This window comes from Notechis scutatus, chromosome 2, assembly GCF_049901735.1.
Source record: "Notechis scutatus isolate UNSWTSFEM ecotype Mainland chromosome 2, rNotScu1.2, whole genome shotgun sequence".
Lineage (NCBI taxonomy): Eukaryota > Metazoa > Chordata > Lepidosauria > Squamata > Elapidae > Notechis > Notechis scutatus.
Window position 1 is genome coordinate 137392507 of NC_142010.1, and position 27868 is coordinate 137420374.

Sequence of the window (27868 nt, forward strand, 5' to 3'; positions counted from 1 at the left end):
CTGTAGTCTCTTCTCATGTAGTGGAGATCAAATGAATTGTTGCTTTTGTCTTCTCAAGTTTGACAATGTCTTGTTTCTGAATGGCATATTCACTTGCTAAATGAGGACTACCTGTAATTATTCCAAGTCCTGCTAATAGCCATGTACTTAATGTACTCAAGCCAACAGTGGCACTTCAAGTCTACAGTCAGAGGTCTCTTGGGGCTTTCCTTAGGTCTTGAGTTAAATGCTCCTTCTCCCAGTCCACAGAGAACTATATTGGCTTGTGATGTGTTATCCTCATCACATGCCTCTTCTGCCTGCATTCTCAATTACTGTGGTGCCCTGACTTTTCCAATGGGTGACTAAGTCTAACAGGTGTTCCACACCTTCAGGCTAGTCTTAGATACTATTTCAGCACTGGAACAGTCAAGAATGATTTAAGCTTATCTAACTTCGGAGATGAGGAAGAAGGGAAAGGAGTGTTGTGAGGGTGATTGAAAAAAAACAAGGTTTCAGGCCATAGTTTACTGTAGTTTGGCACACACATTCTCCTGTAGAATTTCAGATTCCTTTTTACTACTCAGCTGAGACAACTGAGATCCAATTGGTCTGCAGATCATGTGTTTTAGCACCAAACTGTAGTCTCTTCTCATGTAGTGGAGATCAAATGAATTTTTGCTTTTGTCTTCTCAAGTTTGACAATGTCTTGTTTCTGAATGGCATATTCACAGTTCTCTTGTTTTACTTTCATAACACTCCCATAAGGAAAATTATTGGCTGAGAGTTATTGGTTACCTGAAGTACATTATTGAGCATGGAATATAATCCAGGCCTCTTAAACCTAAATGCAGCAGCCAGTTCACTGCAACAAGCAAGTCAAAATCTGAGCAGGCTGTGAAAAAGATGCTAGGAACAAATTCCACTTGTTAGAAACCAAGATATACTGCTTGGTTCTTAAAGCTGAATCATAGACACAGGTCATATTGCACAGTGCTGACCTGATCCAGTGATAAATCAGCAGCCTCTGGTGTATTATGGCCAGGCAGAACTGTTTGAGAATAATATCCCACTTCCAGAGAATTGTATCCCCACACACAGTGGGTGTGTTCCAGTGGTGGGATGCTGCCGGTTCGGGCTGGTTCTAGTGAACCAGTAGCTCTGATGATCAGCTGGCCCCACCCACCTGCCTCCGCCCTATCCTGTCCTATATTTCCGCATTTTTCAGCTCAGCTGATTCACATGGCACAGTGGATTCCTGCGCCTCAGCTGTTTTACTTACCGGGGCTGCCCTAGAAGGTAAGGTGTAGTGCTTGAAATTGGTGTATTTTGAACGCTGTACACAAAGCGCTCTCTCATAGAACCGGTACTAAAAAAAAAATGAATCCCACCACTGGTGTGTTCCTGTCCATGCACACCCTGTCAACAATAACAGCTACGGGTAAAAGCTGTGCATTTACTAAAGCTAAGAACCACAGCTTTCCTTCAGTTCCCAAAATTGGATAGCAAGCAAGTGTATATCTTGTTTCATTATGAACCATGTAACAGACTGGCCTGCCTCTTCATGTGAATGCTATTAATGTGTGGAGAACATGAGTTCTTCCACGAATCTGCCATAACCTTCTATATTAGGATGTAGCTGAAGGTCAAATATATGTAAGAGGTTGCACATGGCTTTGTTACCTAGATGTAAGCAAAGAGTAGGAGGTGCAAGGTCCTCCATTATTCAACATTCTTGGAGGAAGCAAGGGTAAACTAGTAGGCAATAGCAGTAATAAATATCACGATTTCTGGACTCTCTGACCTTCTGCTAATGCTAAAATTTGAGTAGACAATCCTCATACTTCTTCAAATATAGCTTGAAGATAGGGATTAGTGAGATTTCTGGTATTAATCTTTTTAGGAACAAATTTTGGTTGCATACTGCCAGCAAGTCCATGAGAGAATTCATGGTGGCTATAATATAACTCAACTAGCATTTATTGTTTCTTGAGAAGAAATCTGTCATGACGCGAACTCCACTTTCTAAGCTATTCTAAATTGTTCTAATAACTGGATAAGGGTTGTCAGTGGGGACATTGTATGCCAGTATAGTTTTCTGCTGACTGCAAGGTAATAGATGCTATTTCAGCTCAGGAGTGGGGGAAAGTCTGCTTCAAACCACTGCAGTCTTCTGACCTCCTTCCTAGATGCTGTGTAAGAAAGCCTAACAGCTTGCGATGTCTGTTGGTATTATCAAAATAATAGGGAAAACCGGAGGAGTAATACCTCCTTAAAAAACCTTGGTCCAATTGGCCCAGCTGGTAGGACTTGGTAAGGGCCCCTTTCCAGGGTTACAGGAGAAGATGGTCAACAGTTTTGAAGCAGTGGTGGGATTCAAAAAGTTTGATCACAGTTTGGTGGGAGTGGCTTGGTGGGCGCGCTTTGCGTGCGCACTCTTTTTCCCTCCCTGCCGTTTCTTCATCTCATTCTCAACCCATGTCTGAGGCAACTTTATAATTCTTTTGGTGTTAAAGCTGTTTTTTCCTCCTTAAGCTGGTGGCAACCCATCTAGTTTTACCAAAGGTGTGATCCAATGTGTTTCACTGACCATTCTGTCGATGCAAGAGATGAATAATATTTGGGAAGGGAGATCAACCTAGCATTTACTGTATTGGCACATTCGGGTGATGCAGTTGTATTTCCTCATGCCTGATCAATGTTCTAAAAGTCCAGAGACAGCCTCCCGTTTTTTTTTGCATGAGGGGAGTAGTTGAGACCAGTTTGTTGTCATGTTGTTTGCTGCTGACCTTGTTGGATTTATCCCCCAAACCAGGATGGACAGGATAGAAATTGGCATTGGAACAATAATTTTATGATGATACAGTTTTCTGTCAAGGCAGAGAATGGTGGGGACCACTTCACTTGGCAGGGGTAAAGGCTCTTGCTGTGGAGTTCAAGGGCAAGAGAATTAACCCCAGTCAGCAAGTATGACAGGAAATTCCCTGTAATTCTTCTGAAATGATTTGGGAAGTTCCCAAAATAATTTGTAATGGAAAGTAACTTGGAATTAATAGACTTGTTTTTGCATGCATGCCTAGATCAAGGAAGTGTGAAATCTTCTGCTTTCTATTTTAAGGGTTGATTCACAGCCTGCCCGTAATAAGCCATTTCACATCAGTTTATAGACTTGCTGCAAACAGTATGTCTGAGAATTGTGAGATGGGAATTAAAAATTAAAAAAGTGTGCATAGGCAATTGAGTGTGCAAAAAATGTATACTTTGTGGCACAAGGGGAAAAAAAGAGATATTGAACTATGAAGATACCTTAAAGGTATGAAGAGCCATGGTGGTGCAGTGGTTAGAATGCAATAACTCAGGCTACTTCTGCTGACTGCCAGCTGCCTGTAATTTGCCAGTTCAGATCCCACCAGGTTCAAGGTTGACTCGGCCTTCCATCCTTCCGAGGTGGGTAAAATGAGGACCCAGATTGTTGGGGGCAATATGGTGACTCTGTAAACCACTTAGAGAGGGCTGTAAAGTACTATTGAAGCAGTATATAAGTCTAAGTGCTATTGCTATTAAATGCCATCGATTATTATAAATTACAGTTACTTCTGTTTTAAAACATACTGGCTCCGTTTTGAAAGCCAAGAAATGAAACTTGGAATCCTAGTAGTCTTCTTGTAACTGGGACCAGCCCTTCTCCAGGTTAAACACATCCACAGTGACAGTCACTGCCTTCAGAATGGGGGCAGTGATTAGAGGTTTTTCGACTTGATTGTTTCCTCAGGTATATTTACAGTAGGCATGAATAGGCTTTTTATTTTTATTGGGTAGCTGTGTATACTTTTTAACTTCTCTATCTTTAATCCATGACTGTATATTTTAATAAACCAAGGGTGAGTGATTACAAGTAACCCTTGACTTATGACCACAATTGAACCCAAAATTTCTAAGTGAGACATTTGTTAAGCAATTTTCCCCATTTTCTTGCCACAGTTGTTAAGTTAGAATCATGGCTTCCTCATTGACCTTGCTTTGTCAGAAGATTGCAAAAGATGATCACATGATCCCGGGACTCTGCAACTGTTATAAATATGAGTCAGTTGCCAAGTATTCGAGTTTTGATTATGTGACCATGGGGATGCTGCAACTGTCATAAGTGTAAAAACCAGTGATGTCACTTTTTCAGTGCTGTTGTAACTTCCAAAGGTCACGATATAAACTGTTGTAAATCAAGGATTACCTATAATACTTTGCCTCTGCTAAGGTGCATGGAATGGGGATAGGGGTCTGATCACCTGATTCCCTTGCCATTTTATAACCAGTGACTGTCACTTCAGATACCCCTGCCTTGGACCTCCCTCAGTTGGTTCAATATATGTATCTAAATTTTTGTTTACAATGCTGATTTTCAGCAGCAGGAATATAAACTTTTAAGTGCATGTTTCCTTTGATGATTGAACTTAAAATATTCACATAAATAACAAATTGGGGACTTCAACACAACATTTTATTCAAACTGTAGGCCATTTCATCACTGATGCCTAAGTTGCAGGGATGAATTTTTGCTGTATACATTTGATTTATGCTGGAATTGAACAGAGCAGATTGCTCTTTAGGGGTTCATCCAGCTAGTCCAGCTATGGTCCTTTTCGAGAAATTCTATTCATCTTAACCCATTGTTCATTTTATCAACAGGTGATGTTCAAGTATCAATTATTTGTTTAGTAATAGTGTCCATTGGCTGCTCCAATCTGTAGAGATGTTCTAAGCACAATAAATTAAAAACCATTAAAATGAACTAAACATGGTGGTGGTTGACCAGATACAACTAGGGGCTGAAAGCACACTGAAATAATAATACTCATTTATTCACTTTCACAGAGACTTTGGGACATTCATACATAATTCAAGAGAAAGATTTTTTGGTACAGCAGAAGCTACCCCTGAAAAGACCTGTCACCTGCTCTACCACCCATGTGCCTTAGCAGGAGGTGGGACTGAAAATTGGACAGGTTGATTCTGTTTTGGAGATGGTTGCCTTGTGTATCTCAGTGCTGCACTAATTCTTTATTGTGCTATTTGTATCTATAATGCTGTTTCCCTCCCCTCCTCCCCCCCTCCCTATCTATCTATCTATCTATCTATCTATCTATCTATCTATCTATCTATCTATCTTCTCCCTCTCTCTGTCCCCCCCTCTCTCTCCCCCCTCCTCTCTCTCTATCTGCACTTCTGCAAATCCTTTTAAGGAATATCTTGCTTCCTTGCTATTATATCTGGCTGAGGTTTTTCAAATTCATCTATCTTTCAGTGACAAGAAAATAATTCAATATTTTTGGTTACTATCAGTGGTTACTCCCATTCTAGGGGAAAAAAATTGAAATCCACTAGAATTGGTAAATCTTATCCACCCTCTCTTTGTTCTTTCCTTCCTATTTATCTTACTGGCCTAAATTCAAGTTCTTCCCAAGAGTTAAGATAAGAACATCATTGCTTCCAGTAATATTATTGTAACCACTTTTTTTTAAAGAAAAAAGCAACAACAATATGGCTTCTAGATGTGCTTTTCAGTATAGGATTTCTTGCTAGTTGCTTGCCAAAAATGATCACTGAAACTCCCATTGGAATCTTATGTTTCAATAGCGGGTGCAACAGTGGATTTCTCCTATCAACTTTCTAATTTTGGCCCAAACATGTCCCACTAACTATTTTTAAATGCAATATTTTTATAATGTTGCTTCTTCATTATCCTCAGCCCACAGGGGAGGCATCTTATAGTCTCTTGCTTGTTCCATGTTTAATACAGTCTTTTCTCTTTCCTGCCTAGGCAGATTTTATTATAGACCCAATCAAGTACATCTGTCCATGTAATGTCTGATACTTTCTGAAGCCTTTACAAGCTAATAATCCAGGTTCCTTATACATGTGGATTAGTATTCTTTTGAAAGAATACTGGGCCTGTTTTTTAAAATGTTCTTTTTAAGAGTGCTAATCTTACGTTGCTGAGAAGGGAGATTTAAAGTGGAAGCCACATTTGGCCAGCGGTGGGTTGCAGTGAGAGTATTACAGGCTGTTTACTGCCTCTGTTTTGTATGGCCATACCTTTTAGGGTTAACATTCTGCTAGCTCTTAAACTGTTTTGCTTATTCCACAGAGTATTTCTAGGTGCTAGTGGTCATGGCCGCTCCTTGCCAGCTCTGATAATTCTTGGCAAGCATGGCAGAGGATGGAACTTGCTTGTTATCAAACAGCCGCTCCCTCTTTATCCGGTACCACTCTTCCGCGGCTCTTGACCTGCCTAACGGGTCAGAGGTACTACAGAAGGGTAAGGAATGAAGCAAGGAGAGGGGGATTTTTTTTGAGAAAGTCATCATGGCCACAAACACTTTCATAAGACTTCAGAAAGGAAGAAGTATGGCAGCTGAACTTGACTGAGTCATGTGGTGCAATGCAGGTTACTAGAGGAAAGGCTAACAGGCTGGAAAAGGAGGGAGTTCATAGCAATCTATGGCAAAACATATTCCTAGATGCACTTGTCCTCCACTTGGTGAAAAAGAATGGAGGCTCAGAGAGATCAGTGAATTGAAGGAAGTCGGATTTTGATTACTTAAATTTTCTGTATCTTGCCCCTAAGCCTCCCTTCCATCATCTGGAGATTTTACTACTGTATACAGGTAAAACTTGCTTAATAACCGGCTGCTTAGCAACTGTTTAAAATTACAATAGACCTCTCCAGAGCTACTGGTACTTACAACCCGTTTTGAAAGTTCTGACCGCCACACTCCTCGAGGGTTATTATACGACTGAATCTTGGGTGCTTGGCAAGCAGTTTGCATTTTACAGTTGTTAGCAGTGCCCCATGGTTATGTAACCATGATTTTCTGCACCTTTTGCAGGTTTCTGGTGTTTACATCCAGTTTTTGGCAAAAAGTAACCATTGGGGAACAACTGACTTGCTTAATGACCAGCGTGTTCATTTAACGACCACCACAAAAAAGATCATAAATTTGAGTACAGTCACGTGGTGAACCACTTAGCCAGCACCATGATTTACATCTGTAAGAGCCAGTTTGGTCTGGTGATTAAGGTACCAGGCTTGAAAGCGGAAGATCATGGGTTCAAGTCCTGATTTAGTCACGAAAGCCACCTAGGTGACTTCAGGCCAGTCACTCTTTCTCAGCCCAATCCACCTCACAGGATGGTGGTTGTTGTGAAAATAGGAGGAAGGTGTGTTGGATATGTTCACCACCTTATTTGTAAACATTATAAAGGTGGGGTATAAATAATAAACAAATAAATTAATTAAAATTTTCCTGTCTCAATTAGAGTTGTAAGTCAAAGACTACCTGTATAGTTTGGCAAATTAAAGGAGATGTTATTAATCAGGGTCTCTATGCATTCAACATTGGCATGAAGTTCAAAATGGCTCCTTCCTCCAGCCAGTATGTACTTTTCTTGGTGAACAACCGGCATGAAGGAAAAGCAGCCACAGAGGAGGAAACAAAATGCCTTGTCATGCTATCAAGGTGTGCTACATAATAACCAGCAATAGTGGATAAAGAGTAGCACAAAGATTGCTTTGGAAAAAAAAACCTCTAATATATAGCCCAGCTAGCTGAAGGCACCTTGTCAGGAGCTGGATAATGTGGGAGGGGTCTTCACTTTGTTGGAAGAAATATCCTTCTGGGGTCAGTTCCAAGTGGGGAAAAAGACACTGGAAACATGGAAGCCGCTTGGAAAGAAGGTTTATCAATGCGCAGGATGGGCAGAAAAGGGAGGAAATGCTGAGAGTCTCTGGGTTTGATGCCCTTTCTGGGCCTTGAACTTCCTGGGGCACAGGAAGAGTATCTTGACTGGTTGCTGTCAGAGGTCATAGCTAGCTCTGTAGGTTGTCTGTGTACTAAGTTTGGTTGAAACTTGGTGGGTGGTGCAATGAAGGGCAATTCAATGGCTCTGCCTGAAGGAGGTAGATCTTTGTTATGTAGAATAGATTGACCCAGGCCATAATGGCCCATTAACAAAGGTGGGGGGATGAGTTTCTGTCTCTCTGAGTTTCTACTTCTCTTTTAAGGGAAATATTCTGCCTTTTTAGTATATCCTAAAATATTTCATTTTTCTAGGAGAGGGGTGGGTTTGAACTTCCAACTACTTAATGTTTCCTCTGCATCTTCTGGGCTACCTTTCAAAAGAGCATTAATTCAGAAATATTTGAACTAGTAGGCCATGGATGCGCACAGGACCCACTGAGTGAAACAAAAGGAATGTCCCTGATACTTATTGCAATCTCTCTTTCATTTTTATGACTGCTGGGAAACAGGTGGCATGTTGATTTAATAAATTACTATCGTTATTTGGGCTATTTCTGAACACATGTTTAAAGAAAAAAGTCTAGTGCTCTTTTAGAAGAGAGCTAGAGCCACGGTCAGATACAGCTTGAGTGAAAGGACACACCTCTGTGCCGGTGATCTATCAGCTCGGCAATGTGAAAGGTGATTAAGACTCCTTCACACACATACTTTTTCCCACACAACTCTGCCCCACCATACATTAGGGAGAGGAATTGATGATGGTTTTATCTGCTGGAAGAATAATGCTTAGTTGGGAGAAACAAAACTGGAGAATCTACTAATCACTTTTCTCCAGCGTCCCAGATTAAAAGTATTAAAGATAGCCAACCTTCATTGGTCTTGCTTTGGAAGCACAGTCGATTTATGCTGGTGTACTTTTCTGGAGGAAATGATGCTCACGCAGTCATGAAGAAGACCTTCGGTGTATGTGGGGTGAACAGGGGATGGAATGCAAGAAAAACTGATGCAGTTTTCATTGCAAGGAAAGATGACATCTTGCTTCTTGCTGTTGCTCTAGGACACGGGTCGCCAACCTTTTGGACCTCAGGGACCACCAAACTCATAATTTTAAATCCCAGGGACCATTAACTGGCTCTGTGGGCGTGGCCTAATTTGTGGGTGGGGCTTGGTGGTCATGTGACTGGCTGGGCATGGCTTGTATGTAAATATTATAAATATTTATATAAACATTGATTTTTTATATATATATAAAAAAGACCAACTTTTACCCAAAATCAGGCAAAGCAGGCAGGCAGATTGAGTTGCTCACAGAATCACAGATTCATTCAGAGATCTATCTATCTGCCATTGGCTAGCTCAGTCTGTCACATAAAATTTGCTAGCAAGCAAACTCACAAAATTAACTCACAACACCCCATGCATGTAAATATTGAATTTTTTATTTAAAAATAGAGCAACTTTTACCCAAAATCAGGCAAAGCAGGCAGGCAGATTGAGTTGCTCACAGAATCATTCAGTGATCTAGGAGATCTCATCTTCCCTGAAAGTAACCATTTGTAACTTTTTGTTGTTTAGCCACTAAGTCATGTTTGACTTTTCACAACCCCATGAACCATAGCATGTCAGCCCCCACCCCCTTCCAGCGTCTCCCGAAATCCACCCAAGCCCATGGCCACCACATTGATGACTAAAAATCTCATTCTCTGCTCCTTTTGCCTTCAATCTTTCCCAAAATCAGGGTCTTTCAATGAGTCCTGTCTTCTCATTTGGTAGCCAAAGTACAGTTAGTCCTCGATGCATGACCACAATTGAGCCCAACATTTCTGTAGTCAAGTGAGACCCTTGTTAAGTGGGTTTTGCCCCATTTTGCGACCTTTCTTGCCTCAGTTGTTAAGTGCTGTTAGTAACCTGGTTGTTAAGTGAATCTGGTTCCCTCATTGACTTTGCTTGTCAGAAGGTCGCAAAAGGTGACAGTGCAACCATTTTGATCACATGGTCATGGGGGTGCTGCAAAAGTCATAACCATGAAAAACTGTCATAAGTCACTTTTTTCAGTGCCATTGTATCTTTGAATAGTCACTAAAATGAATTGTAAGTCGAGAACTACCTGAATTTGAGCTTCGGGAGAGAAGAATGATCGCTTCCTCCTCCCAGTACATATGCAATGAGGAGAAACCCCCTCTGTGAGCTAGAGAAGGAAGAAGTAAATTGAAGAGCCAACCCACATCTCTTTAAAGTTTTATTGTTTTCATGTTAATGACCCCTTACTCCGATTGACCTAATAGTGTGAGCCTCTGTGAGAGCTTCGGGTGCTTTAAATAAATACCATAAATAAATCTCAGGTAAGAAAGCAAAACTAACCTTGACACATCTGAAATTAGGGAATATATTTTCAAGATGATGTAACTTCCAAGCAGCCTCAATTTCTGGCATGTTTAGTGAAGAATTTAAGCCGCTTTAGTTTCTTCGGAATGTCACAGATGTTGCAATGCATATATTAAACATTAACTACTCAGAGAGAAAATTCCCTGGCAGACAAACTAAAGGTAAAAATACCCTCAATTCCACCTTAACCCTGGGTGGATGCCTTGTATTCTTGTAGTTTTCTTGGCATGATATGCCCTTGCTGTCTTCTGAAATACTGTTTTCTATTTCCTCATTTAGCCAGTTTCTCTGGAACTTCCAGGTGGGATCATATCCAAGTATTAAGTGAGCCCAACTCTCCTTAGCTTCTGAGATCAGCAGAGTGATTAAAACACTCAAACAGCAAGAGTACAAACATTAAAACACAGCAATAAACAGCATGGGAATATGGAAAAAAAATGTATGAATGCCATTATCCCTACAGAAAGTGGACATTAAGAAAGTAAACTCCTATAACAATTTGCAGAAAAACTGCCTCCTCTTAGGAAAGAGCCCCAAAACTGAGGTGGCCTCTTTCTTGTGGCCAGCCATCTTACTTCATTTGGTAGAAATATCTGAAGGACACCACCACATGTGGTCAAAGAAGGGACTGGCTATATCAGGATTTTCTTATTACTGTTCTGCAGCACCGTGCCACAAATCTGGTAATACTCCAGAAGTTACTAAACCCTAACTCCCAGAAGACCATGCTATCATGGCCAATGATGAGGAGGGCAGGGTCTTGATAATCTGCCATATCTATCTTTTGTTAACCAGAGCACATTCCAATTTCTATACAGAGAACATTCTGTGGAAATCTTCAAGGACCTGACAGTGATGAGTTAAAATTGGTGAAAATAAGTCACATGGGATGGGTAAACAAATCCAAGGTGAGGTTGTTTACTTGGGATAATAATCCCAACGTTACACCATTCCATTTATAATACCTTCCTCTGTTTATTCTTTCTCTTCATTCTTCCCTCTCCTTTCAATAAATAATGCAGACCAACCCATAATTGACAGGGAAATTTTATTACTTAATCCCCTTTGACTGCTGTTGCATCAGGGGAAAACATGGTTCTTAACTTAGCTAAGCTTTGGGCAGATTTACTTTCTGAATATTCATTATGAGCCTATTTTAGTGAATATACACCCTTACATACCCATTTCCCCAAAAATAAGACCTATCCTGAAACAAGCCCTAGCATGTTTTATTCATGCACTTAATTTAAGCCCCAACCCCAAAATAAGCCCTATTTAAGAACCTGCACAGCCATCCACCCACCCATTCTGTCTGGTTGCTTGCAGTGCATGGTCATGAGGTGAGGTGGAGTGGTAGTGGAGTTGCCCCACAGGCCCCGTACCAGCTTACCTCAGGGCCTCCCAGCCAGACCAGCTATGCTCTGATATCTGCCTTGTGGCAGCAGCACCAGCAGTCATGTGTAGCAGGCGCCCAGGCGGCTGCCAGCCCACTTCTGTTTGCTCACAGTTGCAACGGAGCAGGAGTCTGAGCAATGTGTTGGTGCTGAGGCCACAAGGCAAGGCAGGTGTTGGGGTGTGGATGGTCAGGCTGCGGGATCCCTGAGGTAAGCCAGTGCAGGGCGCATGGGGCAGCTCCACGCCTCGGCTCATGACTGTGGGACCAGCGTGTCGCTCAGCCTCCTGCTCTGTTGCAGCTGCAAACAGAAGTGGGTTGGCGGCCATGCAGGGTCCTGCTGGATGGGACTGTTGGAGCCGCTGCTGCAAGGCGAGACATCACAGCATGGGAAGCCTGACTGTGGAGCCTGAGGCAAGCCGGTGCAGGGTGCATGGGGCAACATCACCACCCTGCCTCGCAGCGGCAGCACTGATGCACCATGTGGCCTCCTACCCCTCCACGAGCAAGCAGAAGTGGGACTACTGTATATGGAGAAAAAAATAAGACACCCCCTGAAAATAAGCCCTAGTGCTTATTTTGAGGCTCAAAAGAAAATAAGCCCAGTCTTATTTTCGGGGAAACAGGTAGCTAGAAAAATAAGATTAGTGTATCTGGATGAAAATATTTTATAGCCTGTAGGTGAGAGCAAAGAACCAGAATTTTCTGTAATGGTGATTTGGATGTTTGCAGCAGTTCTACATGAGAAAGCCAATGTGCTTTCACATTCTTCCTAATTGACTCTACTGACCGTAAAAGTTACTGAATCTCTTTTTCCCAGTTCTGATGAAAGAAACCAACAATTCTGAATCAACACAGAAGAACACTGTGAAGTTGGGTAGAACAGGGGAACTTTCCTGCTCCCCAATTTGCATTTTCCTCTAGTTGCTTTCAGCCTTTAAGGAAGTAGATGTGACAGGGATAAAGTAGATGAGGCAGGGCAAACTTTTTGGGCCTCTTTTTTGTTCTGCTGGGGTTGTAGTAAATTAGGGATATTAGGTCTAGCAGAGGCTGTATTGTTCTAGTAAATTTCAATAGTTTGCTATCCAGTGTTAGTAGCCTCGCATGGTGGGGGGGGGGTCTTTAGAGGCTGCAAATAGGTGCTATGCTCTATGATATTGTCACTAGCTTATATGTCAGTTGATTGAGTACTTGGATTTTGTTGTGTTTTGTTTGGCAAACTTGAATACGGAGGAAGTGGAAGTGGGGAAAGAGATCTATGTAGAATGACATGAATGTAGTGATGAATAGGAGAAAAATGCTGCACCGCAGAGCTTCATTTTCTACCAATGTTTTCCTGGCTTTGGGATTATATGTGGAAATTCTGATGATGTCAGTGTAAATGTACAACAGTAAAAAGCACCTTTGATGCCTGGAAATTGTGAAATGGAATGCTTGAACCCAAAGTCAGTTAGAAAGAAGAAAAAAAGTAGGTGGATTTGTTTTCCTTAGTAATCCCATATAACTGGGTCTAGAAAGTCATATATGGAACAAATTTAGTGGCTAACCAGTAAAGTTGTTATTCAGGAAATCCTGGTTCCAATCTCATTTCAACCAAGAAGTATGTCTCAGATCCACGTGTCATTTAAAATAATATTGAATCAATATTGTAAGAATTACTCAACAATTGCCAAGATGAGCATTGCAATAATTACTCAGCTATTTGTTTGTTTAAAGTATGCATATACCCCACAGCTTCTTTATGGGCTAGAAAACAACCTTCCCTAAATAGCATGAGAGATTGGGAGGTTGAAAAAGGAACGGAAGGGACAATAAACATAAGTAATAAGTCTAATAAATGACAGATCAGCCCAGGTGACAAGAAAGCTGGGAAGAAGTGTTTCAAATTATTCAGAGACTCTACCTGTTGAATGAATTCACTGAAAATGAGATCGGAAATTCCTCTGGTAGTTTCCAAAGCTCTGTATTTTTCCCAAGATTAGTATTAAAGATATTTTACTGTAGTCTTTGTAAAAGGAGAACCATGTTAATCTATGGTAGTAAAAATGAGAAGGTGGTACTTTTTTCAGGTCATTTTTTGATTGCTTTTTGGCTTGCTGGTGTAGCTACCCCTGCAGAGAGGTAGGATCTGCTAAATTGGTCTATTCAATCAACTGGAGTCTGTGGGGCTTCAGAGAGAGTCTAATCCTAACCCATGAAAATTTGGTAGGCAGTTTGGTCAAGGAATTAATCGCATCTTAGAATGGGTAGGTGATATAGGGGTCTTGGATTGAATTGCTCCTATGTGGCCTCTCAACTGTGTCAATCCCAAAGTGCTCTTTGATTCTCCAAGGAACTCTGGGAGAAGTGCCAGAAGAGATACCCAGAGCATTACTGAAGAAAGATGAAGAGTGAAATCCAACCAAACATGAATAAAAGCCCACACTGTAGATCACATCTTGGCAATAAGAATAGCAAAATGTATTTATTTCTCCGCTCTTATTGTGTATGCCAATAACTATCTGGCAGCCCTGATCCAGGATGATTAATTCCTTGTTGGAGAAGAACCATTAGATAGGACCATCAGATCCTGTGAGAAATCCAGCGGATAAGGCTGCTATCTAGAAGATAATGTCTCTCTAATCTACTTGCAGTTGGACTCTTGACTGGGCATGTCTGGATGAGCAGCCTGAGGCATGGTCTTGTGATGGAGTGATTGAGTCTATGACTCCCAAGGCAATAAACAGAGTCTTTCAGATTATCAACCTGACCATTATTAAATCCATGTCCTTCTTGGCGTGTTAAGTCTCCTTGAGAGCTCCTTGTGCTTGGATCCATGCTGTGATGTTACTTCAAGGGAGGGGTTGGTTTTACTGGCCTTAAAAGAAGGTAGGGAGGGGTGCATCCCTTCTCAATAATGACCTATTGCTGGACCCAACAATTCTGGGCATCTTTAATCTCTGATATTCCTTTTTTTAAGAGAAGGTGGTTTATTCTAGACCCATTTTGGTTAAGTTTCAGACCAGGGCATATGAAGATAACACTGATCACCTTTGTTGATGACTTCTGGTGGAGCTAGCACTGGGGTGGCATGTCCATCCTGGTTCTCCTTGATTTCTCAACAGTTTTTGATACCATTACACTTGGTACCTTTCTGAGATTATTATGGGGATTGGGAGCTGGGGGGGAGGGGTACATTGTATTGCACTGGTTCTCCTTTCCATGTGGGTTGGTTCCTGTCAGTGTTGAAAGAAGGGAGAGTCTGTAGCCTCCCACCCCCTCCTCCCCATTTGTAGAGTACTGAGAGCTCAATATTCTCGTGCTTTCTGTTTGCATCTATATGAAATCACTGGGTGAGAACTTCGATTAGTTTGGAGTCTAATACCATCGGCTTGCTGATGATATCGAATAATACGCCTCATCCCTAGTCTACCCAAGCAATGGTGCTGATGTCTTTGTGTGCTGTTATGACCACATTGTCTTGCAAGCTGAACTGGTTGCCAGTTAGCTTCAATTCAAAGTGTTAGTTATAAAGCTATTAAAGGCCTAGGTCCTGGTCATTTCAGGGACCCTGTAATTCTGATAATTCATGCCCTTCCTATGCAATATGGCAGGATGGACCTTTTGTGGGTTCCTTCACTTAAACAATGTGGTCTGTCAGCTCTAGAAAGCAGACCTTTTCTGTTGCAATGTCTGCTCTCCGTGTAGTGTTGCACACTGCTCAGAATTGTATGGTGTTATTGGCTTTCTAATCCCAAATTAAATAAAACAAAAAGGCTGTTTTCTTTCTATTTTCCCAGGGCCAGGTAATCATTCCATTCCTCTTCCCCACTTCCTTTTCAAGGCCAGAGTTAAATTCCCCTGACCTTAGCTACAGGTAGCTGTGTAAGCCTTTCAATTACAGGTAGTCTTCGACTTAACAGCAGTTCATTTAGTGACCATTCAAAGTTGCAACGGCACTGAAAAATGTGACTTATGACCATTTTTCATAGTTATGACCTTTGCAGCATCTCCATGATCATGTGATCAAAATTCAGATGCTTGCCAACTGACTCATATTTATGACTGTTGCAGTGTCCCAGGTGCCAGGATGCCGGCAGTTACCCCAATTAAATCATGAGTCTCGAGCCAAACTTCCAAAACTTCAAAAGGATTTATTGGGAGTTAACATGTCTGGCACTGCCTGGGTGTATCATAATTCATATTCTCCAATGGGACACATCCATAGCCAAGAGTCATCAATCATGCCCTCCAGTTAGAATTTTGCGCAGCAGAAACTTCAGTCACCTAGTTACTATCTCTGAAAAACTATGTATGGAATGCACTTTTGATTTCCAAGCTGCCGCACTGCTCTTTCAAACCCCTTTCCCCCCTCCCTTTCTGTTGGCAACTCTAAAAAGACCATAGAAATGTTTTATGAGTTGACACCAGGGTTATGTGATCCCCTTTTGCAACCTTCTGAGACAAGGAAAGTCACTGGGGAAGCCAGATTCACGTAACAATCAAGTTATTAACTTATCAACTCCAATGTCTCACTTAACAACTGTGGCAAGAAAAGTCATAAAATGGGGCAAAACTCACTTAACCAATGTCTCAACAACAGAAATGTTGGGCTTTATGGTCATAAGTCAGGGGCTACCTGTATAGACTTTAATTTGTATTGGGACTACAGCTCCCAGAATTCCTCTCAGCAAATTTCACAGCCATGTTGATTTGGAATTACTGAATAAGAGGCCTGGTACACATGCATGGAGAGAGCCCACAGTTAAGAAAGACAAGGGTGGATATTTACCTCTTCTTTGGGGCTTTGGGAAGAATATCTATGTTCAGGAAACAAATCTGATTTCTATTCTAGGATCAGTATTTGGAAATTTTCAGGTAGATAAGGATACAATAAGAAAAAACTAACCTCTATTGACCTCACCCCATTCCTAAGAGATCTGTAAGGGGTGTGCATAAGTGCACAATCATGCCTACCACCCCTGTCCTATTGTCCCCAGTTATTAGTTCTTATTTCTTATATTTAAACTTATGCTTATTCTTATTTTATATTGTAAGCATTTGACAAAATAAAAAAAATAAAAAAGTAACAAATAAATAAATTAAATAAATAAAAATTTCCACATCCCCCTGAAAAAACATGGAGCGAATGAAAGAAAATCAAAAACACATCTTATGCATTAAGACCATTATATGAATGATAACAGTTCTATATTTTATTATTTTGCCTCATTTCATTTCTGGGTATTTATTTATTTTTCCATTTGTATACTACCCAACTCAACCAACTGAGCATTGTTGGACTTGGTTTTGGGAGAGGCAAACAAGATATAGTCTAAGTTACAAAAGGGAAGAAAAGAACAGTTATGCATTACCGTATTTCATATTTTTTCAACTTTATTCCTTCAAGAGCAACCTAATTGAATATTCCAGGGTAACTGATATGCTGCTGAAGGTATATATTATGAGAAGGGGGAGTGGATTGAAGAAAAGAAAAAACCTACAGCCATTTGGGACTACAACCAAGCCTTTCCCTTTTGTTGCTGCCGCTTCTCCCGTTGAACATCTGTTTACTTCAAATAGCATCTTTCTGGCCAAATAGTAGCCACAGGTGACACTTTTAAAGAGGAGCTAGGTAGCACTTTTACAGGAACAAAATACCATTGGCACTTCATTGAAATACTAGTTTACTACGGACCATCTATATGTTTTAGCAGCCAGTATGAATATGATTTAAATGCATGGATGAGGTAATTTCTGGTAGAGGGATTCAAAGAGTTCATCTGTATGGAAAGGAAAGCAGGAAGTAAAGTAAGATAGACCAGGTTTTAGAGCAGCTAAAAGAAAATTTAACTTTCTTCCCAAGAGCTCCCAAATTAGGATACATTTGGATCATTACTTACCATACCACTTCCCCAACCCCCATAGTGGTCAATGAGGAAAAAATTCATAACATCTTCAATTCCCGTCTGCCAATTATCTATTGACAGCTTAAGAAGTTGATGGAACATAAAAATTAATCCTCATCAGGTGAGAGTTAGCGTTTAAACTGGTGGTTTGGAAATGTTGGGAAACATTTAATTTAGTGTTCCCCAATTTGGTAGCCTCCAAATATTTTCGGGGTCTCAATATATCTGGCAGGCAGAAGAAAGGGAAAGGTTGATGGAAGTTCTATTGAATTTGATGGTCCTCCACAGAAACGTGTCTCTGTTCATCAGGACACCTCCTCAGACTAATAGCAACTGGTTGAAAGGGCTGCCACCTTGTGGTATTTAATTTAGAGATATTCTGGTGCTGGGGAAAAACAGCAGGAAAGATTCATTTGTAGTTTTATTAGTGAGGCCAGTGACATTGTAAGCAAGGCTGTAACAGTTTCAGAATAAGTCCAGTGAGTTGTTTAACTTGCTTCCTTACTTCTTCGAGGCAATGTTGACAATAGTGTTCTGAGTGCTGAATAGAAGGGAGTCTATTTGTCCAGTCTTTGGCACTGGCAAGCCATCATTTCCATGCCTCCATTTGAATCAAATGAATTCATATCAAAGCCCACTATTTAAAGAAGTATCCTCCCCTGCAAAAGTAAATCAGGAAACACATATGTGGATTTTATTTTTAATTTCATGAAGTACAGAAAGTTCTGTTGCAAGGAGATTTTTTTCGAACTGGGATGTGCAAAATGGTTTTGTTTTTGTTTTTTAACCAACAGTATTTTATTGTTCTTAGACCATGTTCTTTTAGGAACAGAAGAACCCTCAGTATCCAGATTCTGCCAGGGTTAATTTGACTATGTTCCTGTAAAGCCTTTTCTGAAACTCACTACATTTTAGCTTGTCTTAATTCAGCTTTCCCACTTGTATTTTTGAAATTCGAAAGAAACATTTCTTCTAAGGTTATTCGTAACTGCTGGATGCTTTTTGTCATTTGGACACTGTAAAATTTCTGAACTCTTATTCCTTGAATATATGCAAACAGGGTGCTTGAAGGATAAAGAAAATGGGAAAACTCTTCAAGGTTCATAGAAAAGGACGTTGTGGTGAGCCAGTCAGCTTCTTTATTTATTTATTTGTATCCCACCTTTATTATTTTTACAAATAACTCAAAGAGGTGGTCATACTCAACACACCTTCTTCCTCTTATTTTCACTCAGCTGGCCTTCACGGCTAAGGCAGAACTTGAACTCAAGATCACCCGCTTTCTAGCCTGGTGCCTTTATGCCAATTTATATAGCTGCCTATCTCACATCTGGGCAGCATACAAAAGAGCTAAAACATTAAAATATATAAAACCCAATCTAAAGCAAAGAATGATAGTTGAAGGGATGTTAAAAATAGTGCAGCCACCTTCACTAGTTCATATTCTATTGTCTCCCATACTGAATCAAATGAAAATGAAGCTGTCTTAGGAAATAGTTGTTTCAGGTTTCATTCCATTCTTCAAATTTGGCAATGAAGGTGGCTAGATGTTCTGTCCAGAGAGTGGTTAACATGGTCCCCGGCTGGTGGATAGCCCTGCTTTTTCAGTCTTCACACAGTCCTATGTCAGTGGTGGGATTCAAATTGTTTTACTACCGGTTCTGTGGGCATGGCTTTGGTGGGTGTGGCAGGGGAAGGATACTATAAAATCTCCATTCCCACCCAACTCCAGGGCAAGGATACTGCAAAATCCCATTCCCTCCCCACCCCACTAACCTGCTTTCTAGCTCCATTCTCCTGTGCAGGGCAACAAAAGAAGACCCAGCCGATTAGCTGGGACTCGGGAAGCAGAAAATAGATGGGGCAGGGCCAGACAGAGGTGGTATTTGCTGGTTCTCTGAATTACTCAAAATTTCTGCTATCGGTTCTCCAGAACTGGTCAGAACCTGCTGAATACCACCTCTGGTCCTATCCCTGTTGAACGAGCAAGCACCAGGCACTGTTTTTGTGTTCTTGAAGAAGCCTCTTGGATGAAATGCCCAAGGTTTTCAAGGAAAAAAGCCAAGAAAAGCCAACTGCTTTTTGAAAAAGCACCTTTGGAATAATTGTTCTATCCTTCAAGATAAAAGAAGAGGAAACCAGGAATGTAAGATGAAATTTAATGCAAAACAACAAAGACAGAGAGGGAGGAGAGGAAGAGAGAGATCCAACTTCACAGATAGTTTGTGTTTCATAGGTGTGTGTGTGTGTGTGTGTGTGTGTGTGTGTGTGAAAGAATCCCTCAATGCCATCTCCTTTTCACTTTCCATTCTAGACCCCTGACATCCTCCTCTTCACCAAAGTCCTCTGAGTATTTATAATCCTTTCAATAATAGTTTTAGAATAGAAACATCTCTATATGCACTTCTTAAAATTCAAGGCTGGTCTGAACTTCTTTGCTTTCAGTATACAGTTCTTATTGCTTCCTAACAAATTGAAAAGTAGCCAGGTATTAACACACATCTACTTGGGGATCATGTCTTCAGCTTAGAAACCTCTGGTCTGATTTTCCTAAATATCAGTATGTTAATTTTTCAGAATAATCTTGCCAAACACCTTCATCATCTCCATGTACTAAAGTTTGCCTAATCACCTAACTAAGCTGCCTGACAAACAGAAACTCATCCAGAAATTGAGGCAACCAGTTGGACCTACAACCGTAGACCATCTGATAGAGATTAGTGGTAGCCATGAACCTCAAAGTCCTGAGAATATGTTATGACTGTGATGCTGTACTAGCTTCTAGCTTCAGATCATGTGTCTGAAGGAGAAAAAACAGATCAAATTGTGCCCTGCAATGTAAATTTGGGCCTCAATTATTTGGGATGAGTGCAGGATTTTCATGGTGGCAATGAAATCCCAAGTTCATCCAGATTGAGATCAACACAGAAATGCTGATCTGGTTTTATATTTTACAGGGATTATCCCTCAAAAGATTTTAGTCCCAGTTCTTTTCATTCCTACTGCATTGTCCCTTCCCTTCTGTTCTGTGTATTTTGCTCCCTTTCCACTGAAAATGTAGATGACCTAAAATTTAAAGGGGGCTTCTTGGCTATATTTAGATTGCAGCTTCCTAAGTAGGTCCAGGTTATATCTGAATAAGTTGACTACCAAGCGCTGTTGCCATGGCAACTGAGACTCATCTTCAGACCAGGCAATGTTGTTAAATACTGAAGCAGGCATTAAAATATCTTAGGGGAGTATCTATAGGAGCACAAATGATGTGTTAACTGGCTCTATTTGGCAGCAGGATTCAATTTTCAACCCCCATGTTATTTTCCTTTGCTAAAGCTCAGACTAAGTAGATTTCATATGTCCTCCTTTGCCAAGGGGGAAAAACAAACAGAAACAAACCTCAAATACAGAGTTTAGAATTGTGGGTTTCAAGGATTAACTTTCAGGTAGATTTTGCGTGACAACGGAGAAAGGTGCACTGCTGATCAGTAGATGATTCCCAATAATTTGCATCCTCTGGAAAACTAAGAAATGCCTTTTTTTCTTTGTACTTTATACTTTGATAAACTAATAAAAATGTAAATGATAAAAAAAAATTTGGAGGAGAGATAATCTTGATAATCTTCTGTACAAAAGCGAGACATAGACCTAATTAATACATAAAGGCTAGATTTTACTTATTTAAATGTATTATCCGCCTGGTACCAATGGACTCTTTTGGCTTGCTTTCCAAAGTTCTATTCCAACTTTTGTATAGCTCAGGGAGTATCACAAGCCTATCTAAAGAATTAACCACTCAAAATTTGCAAGTACGTTTGTTTCCTGGAAAGAAATAGAATAGAAATAAATACTACTTGTTTATTTAAATATTTTTTAATTTAACTTTTTTATTTAAATAAATAGAAATAAAGAAATAGAATAGAGAAATAAATAGAAAGAAAAAAAAATAGAGCCAGAAACGACTAGCACGTATGTGCGAGGGGAACCTTTTAAGGCCTGGTTTTCCCCTGAGGCTGTGGCTGCAGCCTCTCCAGTCTTTAGGCGTCGCTTTCTCTTCGTCCTTCCTCCCTCGGGGCTTTGAACAGGCAGGGCGCACGGCGTTCTTTTAAGGCCGTCCTACTGGACTGCACAACAAGGGGGCGCTGTGGCTCTGGAACGTCTCCCCGGCGCGTCCCCGGGAAAGGGGGCCGTTGCTCGGAGACCGGGAGGACTCGGCTCGGAGCAAGCGTCGCGCTCGCAAAGAGGGACGCGGTGGGTCGAGGAGGAGGAGAACGGGAGGGCTGGAATAAATAATATATGAGCAGACTCTTTTGGTGGAAAGGTCGGTGCCAATTCGTAGGGAAAGTCTTGGGTTTGCGAATGTGTGTGTGTGTGTGTGTCGGGGGGGCGAGTGTCGGTGTTTCAGGATCCATTCCTATTATGGAATGATGACCGAAAGGGAATTTTTTTTGGGAGGGGAGGGGGACTGTAAAACACAAGTTTTGATTGATCTGAATATCTACAGGTAGCCCTTACAACACTTCGTATAGTGACCGTTCAAAGCTACACCGGCCCTGGGAAAAGTGACTTTATGACTGTTTTTTCACACTTGCCACCTTTGCAGGATTTGTGGGATCAAAATCCAGCTGCTTGGCAACTGGTTCATATTTATGACCATTGCTGTGTCCCAAGATCATCCTAATAAGGGAAGTCAAAGTGGGGGGGAGGCAGATTCACTTAACAACCAACTTACTAACTTAATCAACTGTGGTAGGTCCCTTAACAACCGAGGCAAGGTCATAAAATGGGGGCAAAGCTTATTTAACAAATGTCTCGACAACAAATTTGCGGCTCAATTGTGGTCGTAAGTCGAGGACTACCTGTGTTATCTGAGACAGGTTTGTGTTTTAGCAGGAGTTTTGGCATTGCTCCTGTTTGGAAGGAGAGCCTAGGCTGTTGGCCATTAAAGAAACAGCTATAGTAATAAAGAAATAAACAGTAAGAAACAGTAATAAAGAAACAGCTTCTTTTGAGAGTGAATTGTTATGCTACAACTCCTGAACTCCCTGAAGGATTCTGTTACAAATAGAATTCCTTGTGGAAAGACTCAACCATATTTTCAATGGAGAAACCTTGAGCATCCTAAACCAAGCTAAATCCAAAAACACTAGGGAATTCTGGGAAGTTTGCCCTTTAAACAAATCAGCCAACCATAAACACATAGACATAAACCATATTTATGCACCATTCAGAAGAGACAATAAAATGCTAAGAAGGAAACAGAGACCAGAAAACCTCCTCTTCACCAACCAACACCCAGATAAGCAGGGATTAATACCAGAGAAACAATCTAGCAAAAAAATATCCTAATCAAGGAGAAAACTATACCCTCATCAGTACGTTTGGGCAGGGTAAATTACTGTATACAAATGGAGCAGAGCTCAAAATTCACTAGCAGTGATGATGTTACCTACTCGGGTAATGAGATGTTTGCAAAAAAAAAGACAAGCTCAGAAAGCATCAAGGAGTCTATAGAACTACCTCTTTGATCAAGGCTAATTGGAAGGAGGCATTGATTAAAGCAGGGATTCTGAGCCTGTGTTGTCACAATAGTCTTTACCAGGTCAGTTACAAATCTGGAGATTGCATTCCTATTAATTTTTACGTTGATTGGCTTATTTGTGGTTTAGCATATGCTGCAAAGCCAGGTCATTTTGTCATTTTTAGCAAAGGAATATAAACTATTCAGGAATATAAACAAATCTACAGATTTAAAAGAAAGAAAAAGAATAAAAAATGGAACATGAAAAAAAGAAAGGAAAAAAATATGTAAAGAATCAGTTTTTTTTACCAAACAAATTAATTCTTCCCATTTCTGCAAATTCTGTCATCTTCACCAATCAGTATGTTGTGGGTGTTTTGGAATCTTTCCATCAATGGTGTGATTCAATTTTTTTTACTATCGGTTCTGTAGGTGTGGCATGGTGGGCGTGGTTTGGCTTGATGAGCGTGGCTTGGTTGGCATGGCAGGGGAAGGATACTGTAAAATTTCCATTCTCACCCCACTCCAGGGGAAGGTTATTGCAAAATCCCATTCCCTCCCCACCCCACTAACCTGCTTTCCAGTTCCGTTCTCCTGTGCAGGGCAACAAAAGAAGACCCAGCCGATCAGTTGGGACTCGGGAGGCAGAGAATAGATGGGGGCGGGGCCAGTCAGAGGGTGGTTTTTGCCAGTTCTCCAAACTACTCAAAATTTCTGCTACCGGTTCTCCAGAACTGGTCAGAACCTGCTTAATACCACCTCTGCTTTCCATCTTTGTGCCTGCAATAATCTTGCTGCAGTAACCATGTATAAAAACAATCTTCTATGCATCTTTTCTGGTTGACTGTTCATGAACCCCAAGAAAATTTCTGGTTCCAACAGAATATTAATCTTTTAAAATTCCACTTTGGCCCACTGTTTAAGGCACCAGACTAGAATCCCTGCAATTTTCTTGGCAAGATTGTAGAAGTTGCTTACCATTATCTCCTTCCTTGGGCTGAGAGGAATTGGCCCAAAGTTACCCAGGTGGCTAAGGTAACCTTAGGGTTAATGAGTAGAATTCATAGTCTCTAAACCAGTGCCTTAACCTCTGTGGCAAACTATTTTAATTGGTAGAAGCCATATGTGAAGAATTATATGCCAATTAAACTTCAGCATAATTAACAATTGGCACATAATTCAAGTCCAAGGTCAAGTTTCACCACTTGTTTTCAATTCCTTGCATTAGCATGCAACTTCTGACTATAAGATTCAAGGCAACCTCTGGGGTGCGGGGTGCGGGGTGTGTGGAAATCTCCACAAAGAAAACTGTTAAACTAGTTCATCATGACATGTGTAGTTTGCTTTTGATTATTTGATATTTCAGGCTCAGGGATGGTTTCCTCCCTGCCTTCCAGCAAGTGATTTCATAGTTTGTATCCTCATAAGGTTTAGAACCCTGATGTAGAAATGGAAGCAAATGTGGAAAAGTGAACAAGGCTGGCACCCGAGAAAGTGAGGTCTGGTTATGTGGCTTCAGGCTTCAAAGGCATCTAAAAACCATAGTGACAGAATTAAAATGAGGAAAAGAAAGACAGGAGAAAGAGAACAATGTATTTGTTTTATGTTATTCATTGAATTTGCACACTTTTTTCTCCTAAAAGAGGCACTAAATGTATTGAACACTATAAAAATGAAGAGAAATCTAGACAAAGGAATTGGTTAATTAAAATCCTGTTAATATAAAGACACAATATTCAGTCATGTTAAGACCAAACTGACAGATAATCAATTGTAATATTGACACATCTGTCTAAATAAGAACATATTTGCCTACTATTGGAAGAGCAGGAAGGAGAACATTAAATTGTATTTCTTTCGTAGGGAAGTTCAAAATATGAACCATCCATTCAGAAGGAATTGTTTTTTATTCTCCCCTAAACTGCCTCTGACAGCAATAAGACCAAGAGAATTCCAGTTGTAAAGCTTGGAAAAGGTTGTATAGGATGTGATATTTCAAGTATCCACTTATCAATCATCAGCAGAATTTTGAGTTATGGAAAGGAGTATAGTGACACTCAAAGAAGCAACTACAGTATAACACTACTGTAGAATCACAGCTCCTAAAACTGGTTCTATTCAATAATTTGGCCAAAACATCCCTGATCAGCTGATGCTTTTAATATGTTCAAGTTAGATTGTGTTACACTAATAGTTCATACAGGAAGTAATTTAGCATTTGGGAAATGGCTTCAAATCCCAGCTCATCTGCAAAGCAGATTGTTGTCTTTCTGCTTCTCAATCTAAACCTCCTCACTGGATTATGAAGATGAAAGGGTGGGATGGGGAAAATAATATACTATATCTAAATGTTTTAGAAGAAAATGAGGATAATTACATATATAAAGAATGATAGACAGGATTAAAGGAATGAGTAATACATTCATTGAATTTAGAGATGTATAGTAGCAGCTTGGCTCAGCAATTGTATTTTGTAGCTTCAAATGGGATTTCTCAATTTAGAACTTTCCAGAAGTGTAAGCTTAACAATTCCCATAATCTTTAGACGGGATATGTCCAACTCAGAAAATACAATAGGCATGCAACTTAATACCTCTATAGGCATGCAACTTAATACCTCTAGATATTGGGAAATGGCTTTAGGTCAACTTTGTTGACTTGGATCTTTCTTCTGTTCGACAGATCTATCCGTTTTCTAAATATAACCATGCCAAAAAAGAAGGGACCCAAACGGGCTATAGTCTCTGAAGAAGAACGGTTGCTTATGATGCAACAAAAGCTGTTGGCTGAGGAGGAAATGAGTAAGAAGAAGGAGGACATGTTGATCCAATTTCTAAAGGTACCACATGCTACTCAAAAGTTAAAGAATGAAACCAAAAATAGGCGCAAGTCTGCAATGTACTACATGCTACAATGAAACCAAAAATAAGCGAGACATACTCTGCTCTAAGGGGAGGAGTGTAGGGCCAGCAAAATGTGCTGCATTCTATCAAATGTGAATGATGACTTTACAATTTAGAAATTGTATTTGTATCAGATATGTAAACTTGCTCAAAATCAAATTTCATGTGTCAAAGTTCTCTTGATGTTATAATTGAAGCAGAGCATTGCTTTCAAATGTGAATAGCATGAATCATAAAATAGTAGAAGGAATACTAATAAATGATAGAAGAATACCTTGTAATCTGAAAGGTTTTATAAATTTAATATAAATTTATACTTAATATAAAAAAAAGAAATGAGCAACATCTGTACATATATTTTTGGACCTGAAGTTTTGATTAGCCTGTGACAAGAGTTTCAAATTAATGAGGTGAATTGAATAAGAGGTTAAAATTGTATGAAAATGAATTTATTTGATGTAAAAAAATGTTCTGGAATAGGCTAGTGGTTCAGAGGGATATATATATATATACAAGACAAGGAAGGGTAGGTAATGCTATTAGTCAGTATTTACTGAAAACTCCCAGTCTTATTCGCATGGAGTTTAAAATGTTTAATCAGTGGAGTAATAATTGGCCCAGAATAATATCTAATATCCAAAACAATTGTTAAGATAATATAATTCCACTGAGGGGGATTATTTTCACTTTCCCCTTGCAGCTTCTAATATGCCCTCAAGCTCTTCTCTGATGGGAAATCTTTGGAACAGATTTTAAAAGACAGGGTGTAAAGGGCTGGAGAGGCTAGGAGACATCTTCATTGTATAAACAAATTTCAGCTTACATGGCAATGAAGTTCACCGTTCAACTACTGGTACTAGGCACCTGTAGGGAAAAATTCTTGAGTGAAGATCTTTAAGTCTGTATTGTGATTACAAAATCAATAAACATCTGTTTATATTTTTTCAGTGCACATTTGCTTCAGTTTGTACAAGAACTCTAATCAAATAAACGCAGATCATTGATGAAAACAGTTTCCATTATGAATTTTGCATGGCCATAATTGCTTCATTTCCCATATTCTTCTCAGTGAAAAAAATATTCAAGGCATTTTGATCTTCAGAATCACTTAATATTTAGTCCCTGCCTACACTGCCTACTTGCTGCAGGGGTAAACTCTGGGGGAGTGCATTGTAAGCTGTGACTTGTATTTCAGGACAAGTTAGCCAAGGAGGAACGCAATAGCTGGGTGAATCTGAATAAGATCAACTTGCAATGGCGCACTGTTCTCCGTGAAGTCAAGGCCAGGGAGCTGCGTAAAGACATTGAGATTCTCAGTCAGACATTTGAACGTGTTGTGGATTGCAAAGACAATGTCATTAAGGTGAGCAGCAATCTCTAGAAGTCCGTGGAAGAAAACTGTATCAAGCAGTCGGGGGACACTCTTACAGAAAGGCAAGGCAAGTAGGAATAGAAAGCAACTTGTGAAACTCTCTGGCTATATGGCATTATGCAAAAAGAATATGAGCTGTGGGAACAGATTATATACCTTTAAATAAAAACTTGTTTCTCAGTTGGTATCATCTTGTGCAGTATTTATCTCTTTTACATATTTTAGCCGACTGTCACAAATTGTATAACTGAAGAAAGGCAAGATTTATTCATATAACAGTGTGTTAGCAAACATACAGAATTATTTTAAGAAGCTTCTCTGAAAAATGGAAGTCATAACTATCTCACATAAAACTGAGATAGGTAATAAAGTAGTTTGCTTTTGTTTTTTGCATTCGCAAGCACAGTAGACCAGCAATATTGCTTGTTCCTTCTCATCTGTCTGGCGTTTAATTTTAAAGTATGCACAGTTATTCCCGGCTGCATAGTCCATTGTCTCATTATGAGGCTTGGACCTCTCTACAAAAACAGAAAAGGGACAGGAAGTGCAGCACTCTAGTTGTGTGAAATTGCCACACAAGTTCAGCATCAGGAGCCAGTGACAATGCTGTTCAGGAAGAAGCCATAGGAAGACCCAA

General features: G+C 40.2%; 1 protein-coding gene across 4 annotated transcripts in view; it reads left to right on the top strand.

Annotated features, from left to right (window-relative positions):
* The window catches only part of DRC2 (dynein regulatory complex subunit 2), a 39729-nt gene that overhangs the window by 1973 nt on the left and 9888 nt on the right, over positions 1-27868 (top strand). For 2 of the 4 annotated variants that reach the window (XM_087956333.1, XM_026677389.2), the window contains exons 1-3: positions 21632-21756; positions 25639-25795; positions 27055-27222. In XM_087956333.1, the coding sequence (XP_087812459.1) occupies positions 25664-25795; positions 27055-27222 (300 nt within the window). In that variant the 5' untranslated portion in view covers positions 21632-21756; positions 25639-25663. Of the gene's footprint in view, positions 1-21631; positions 21757-25638; positions 25796-27054; positions 27223-27868 lie in introns of those variants that run through there. The other 2 variants (XM_087956332.1, XM_087956334.1) reach the window with 1 other exon arrangement.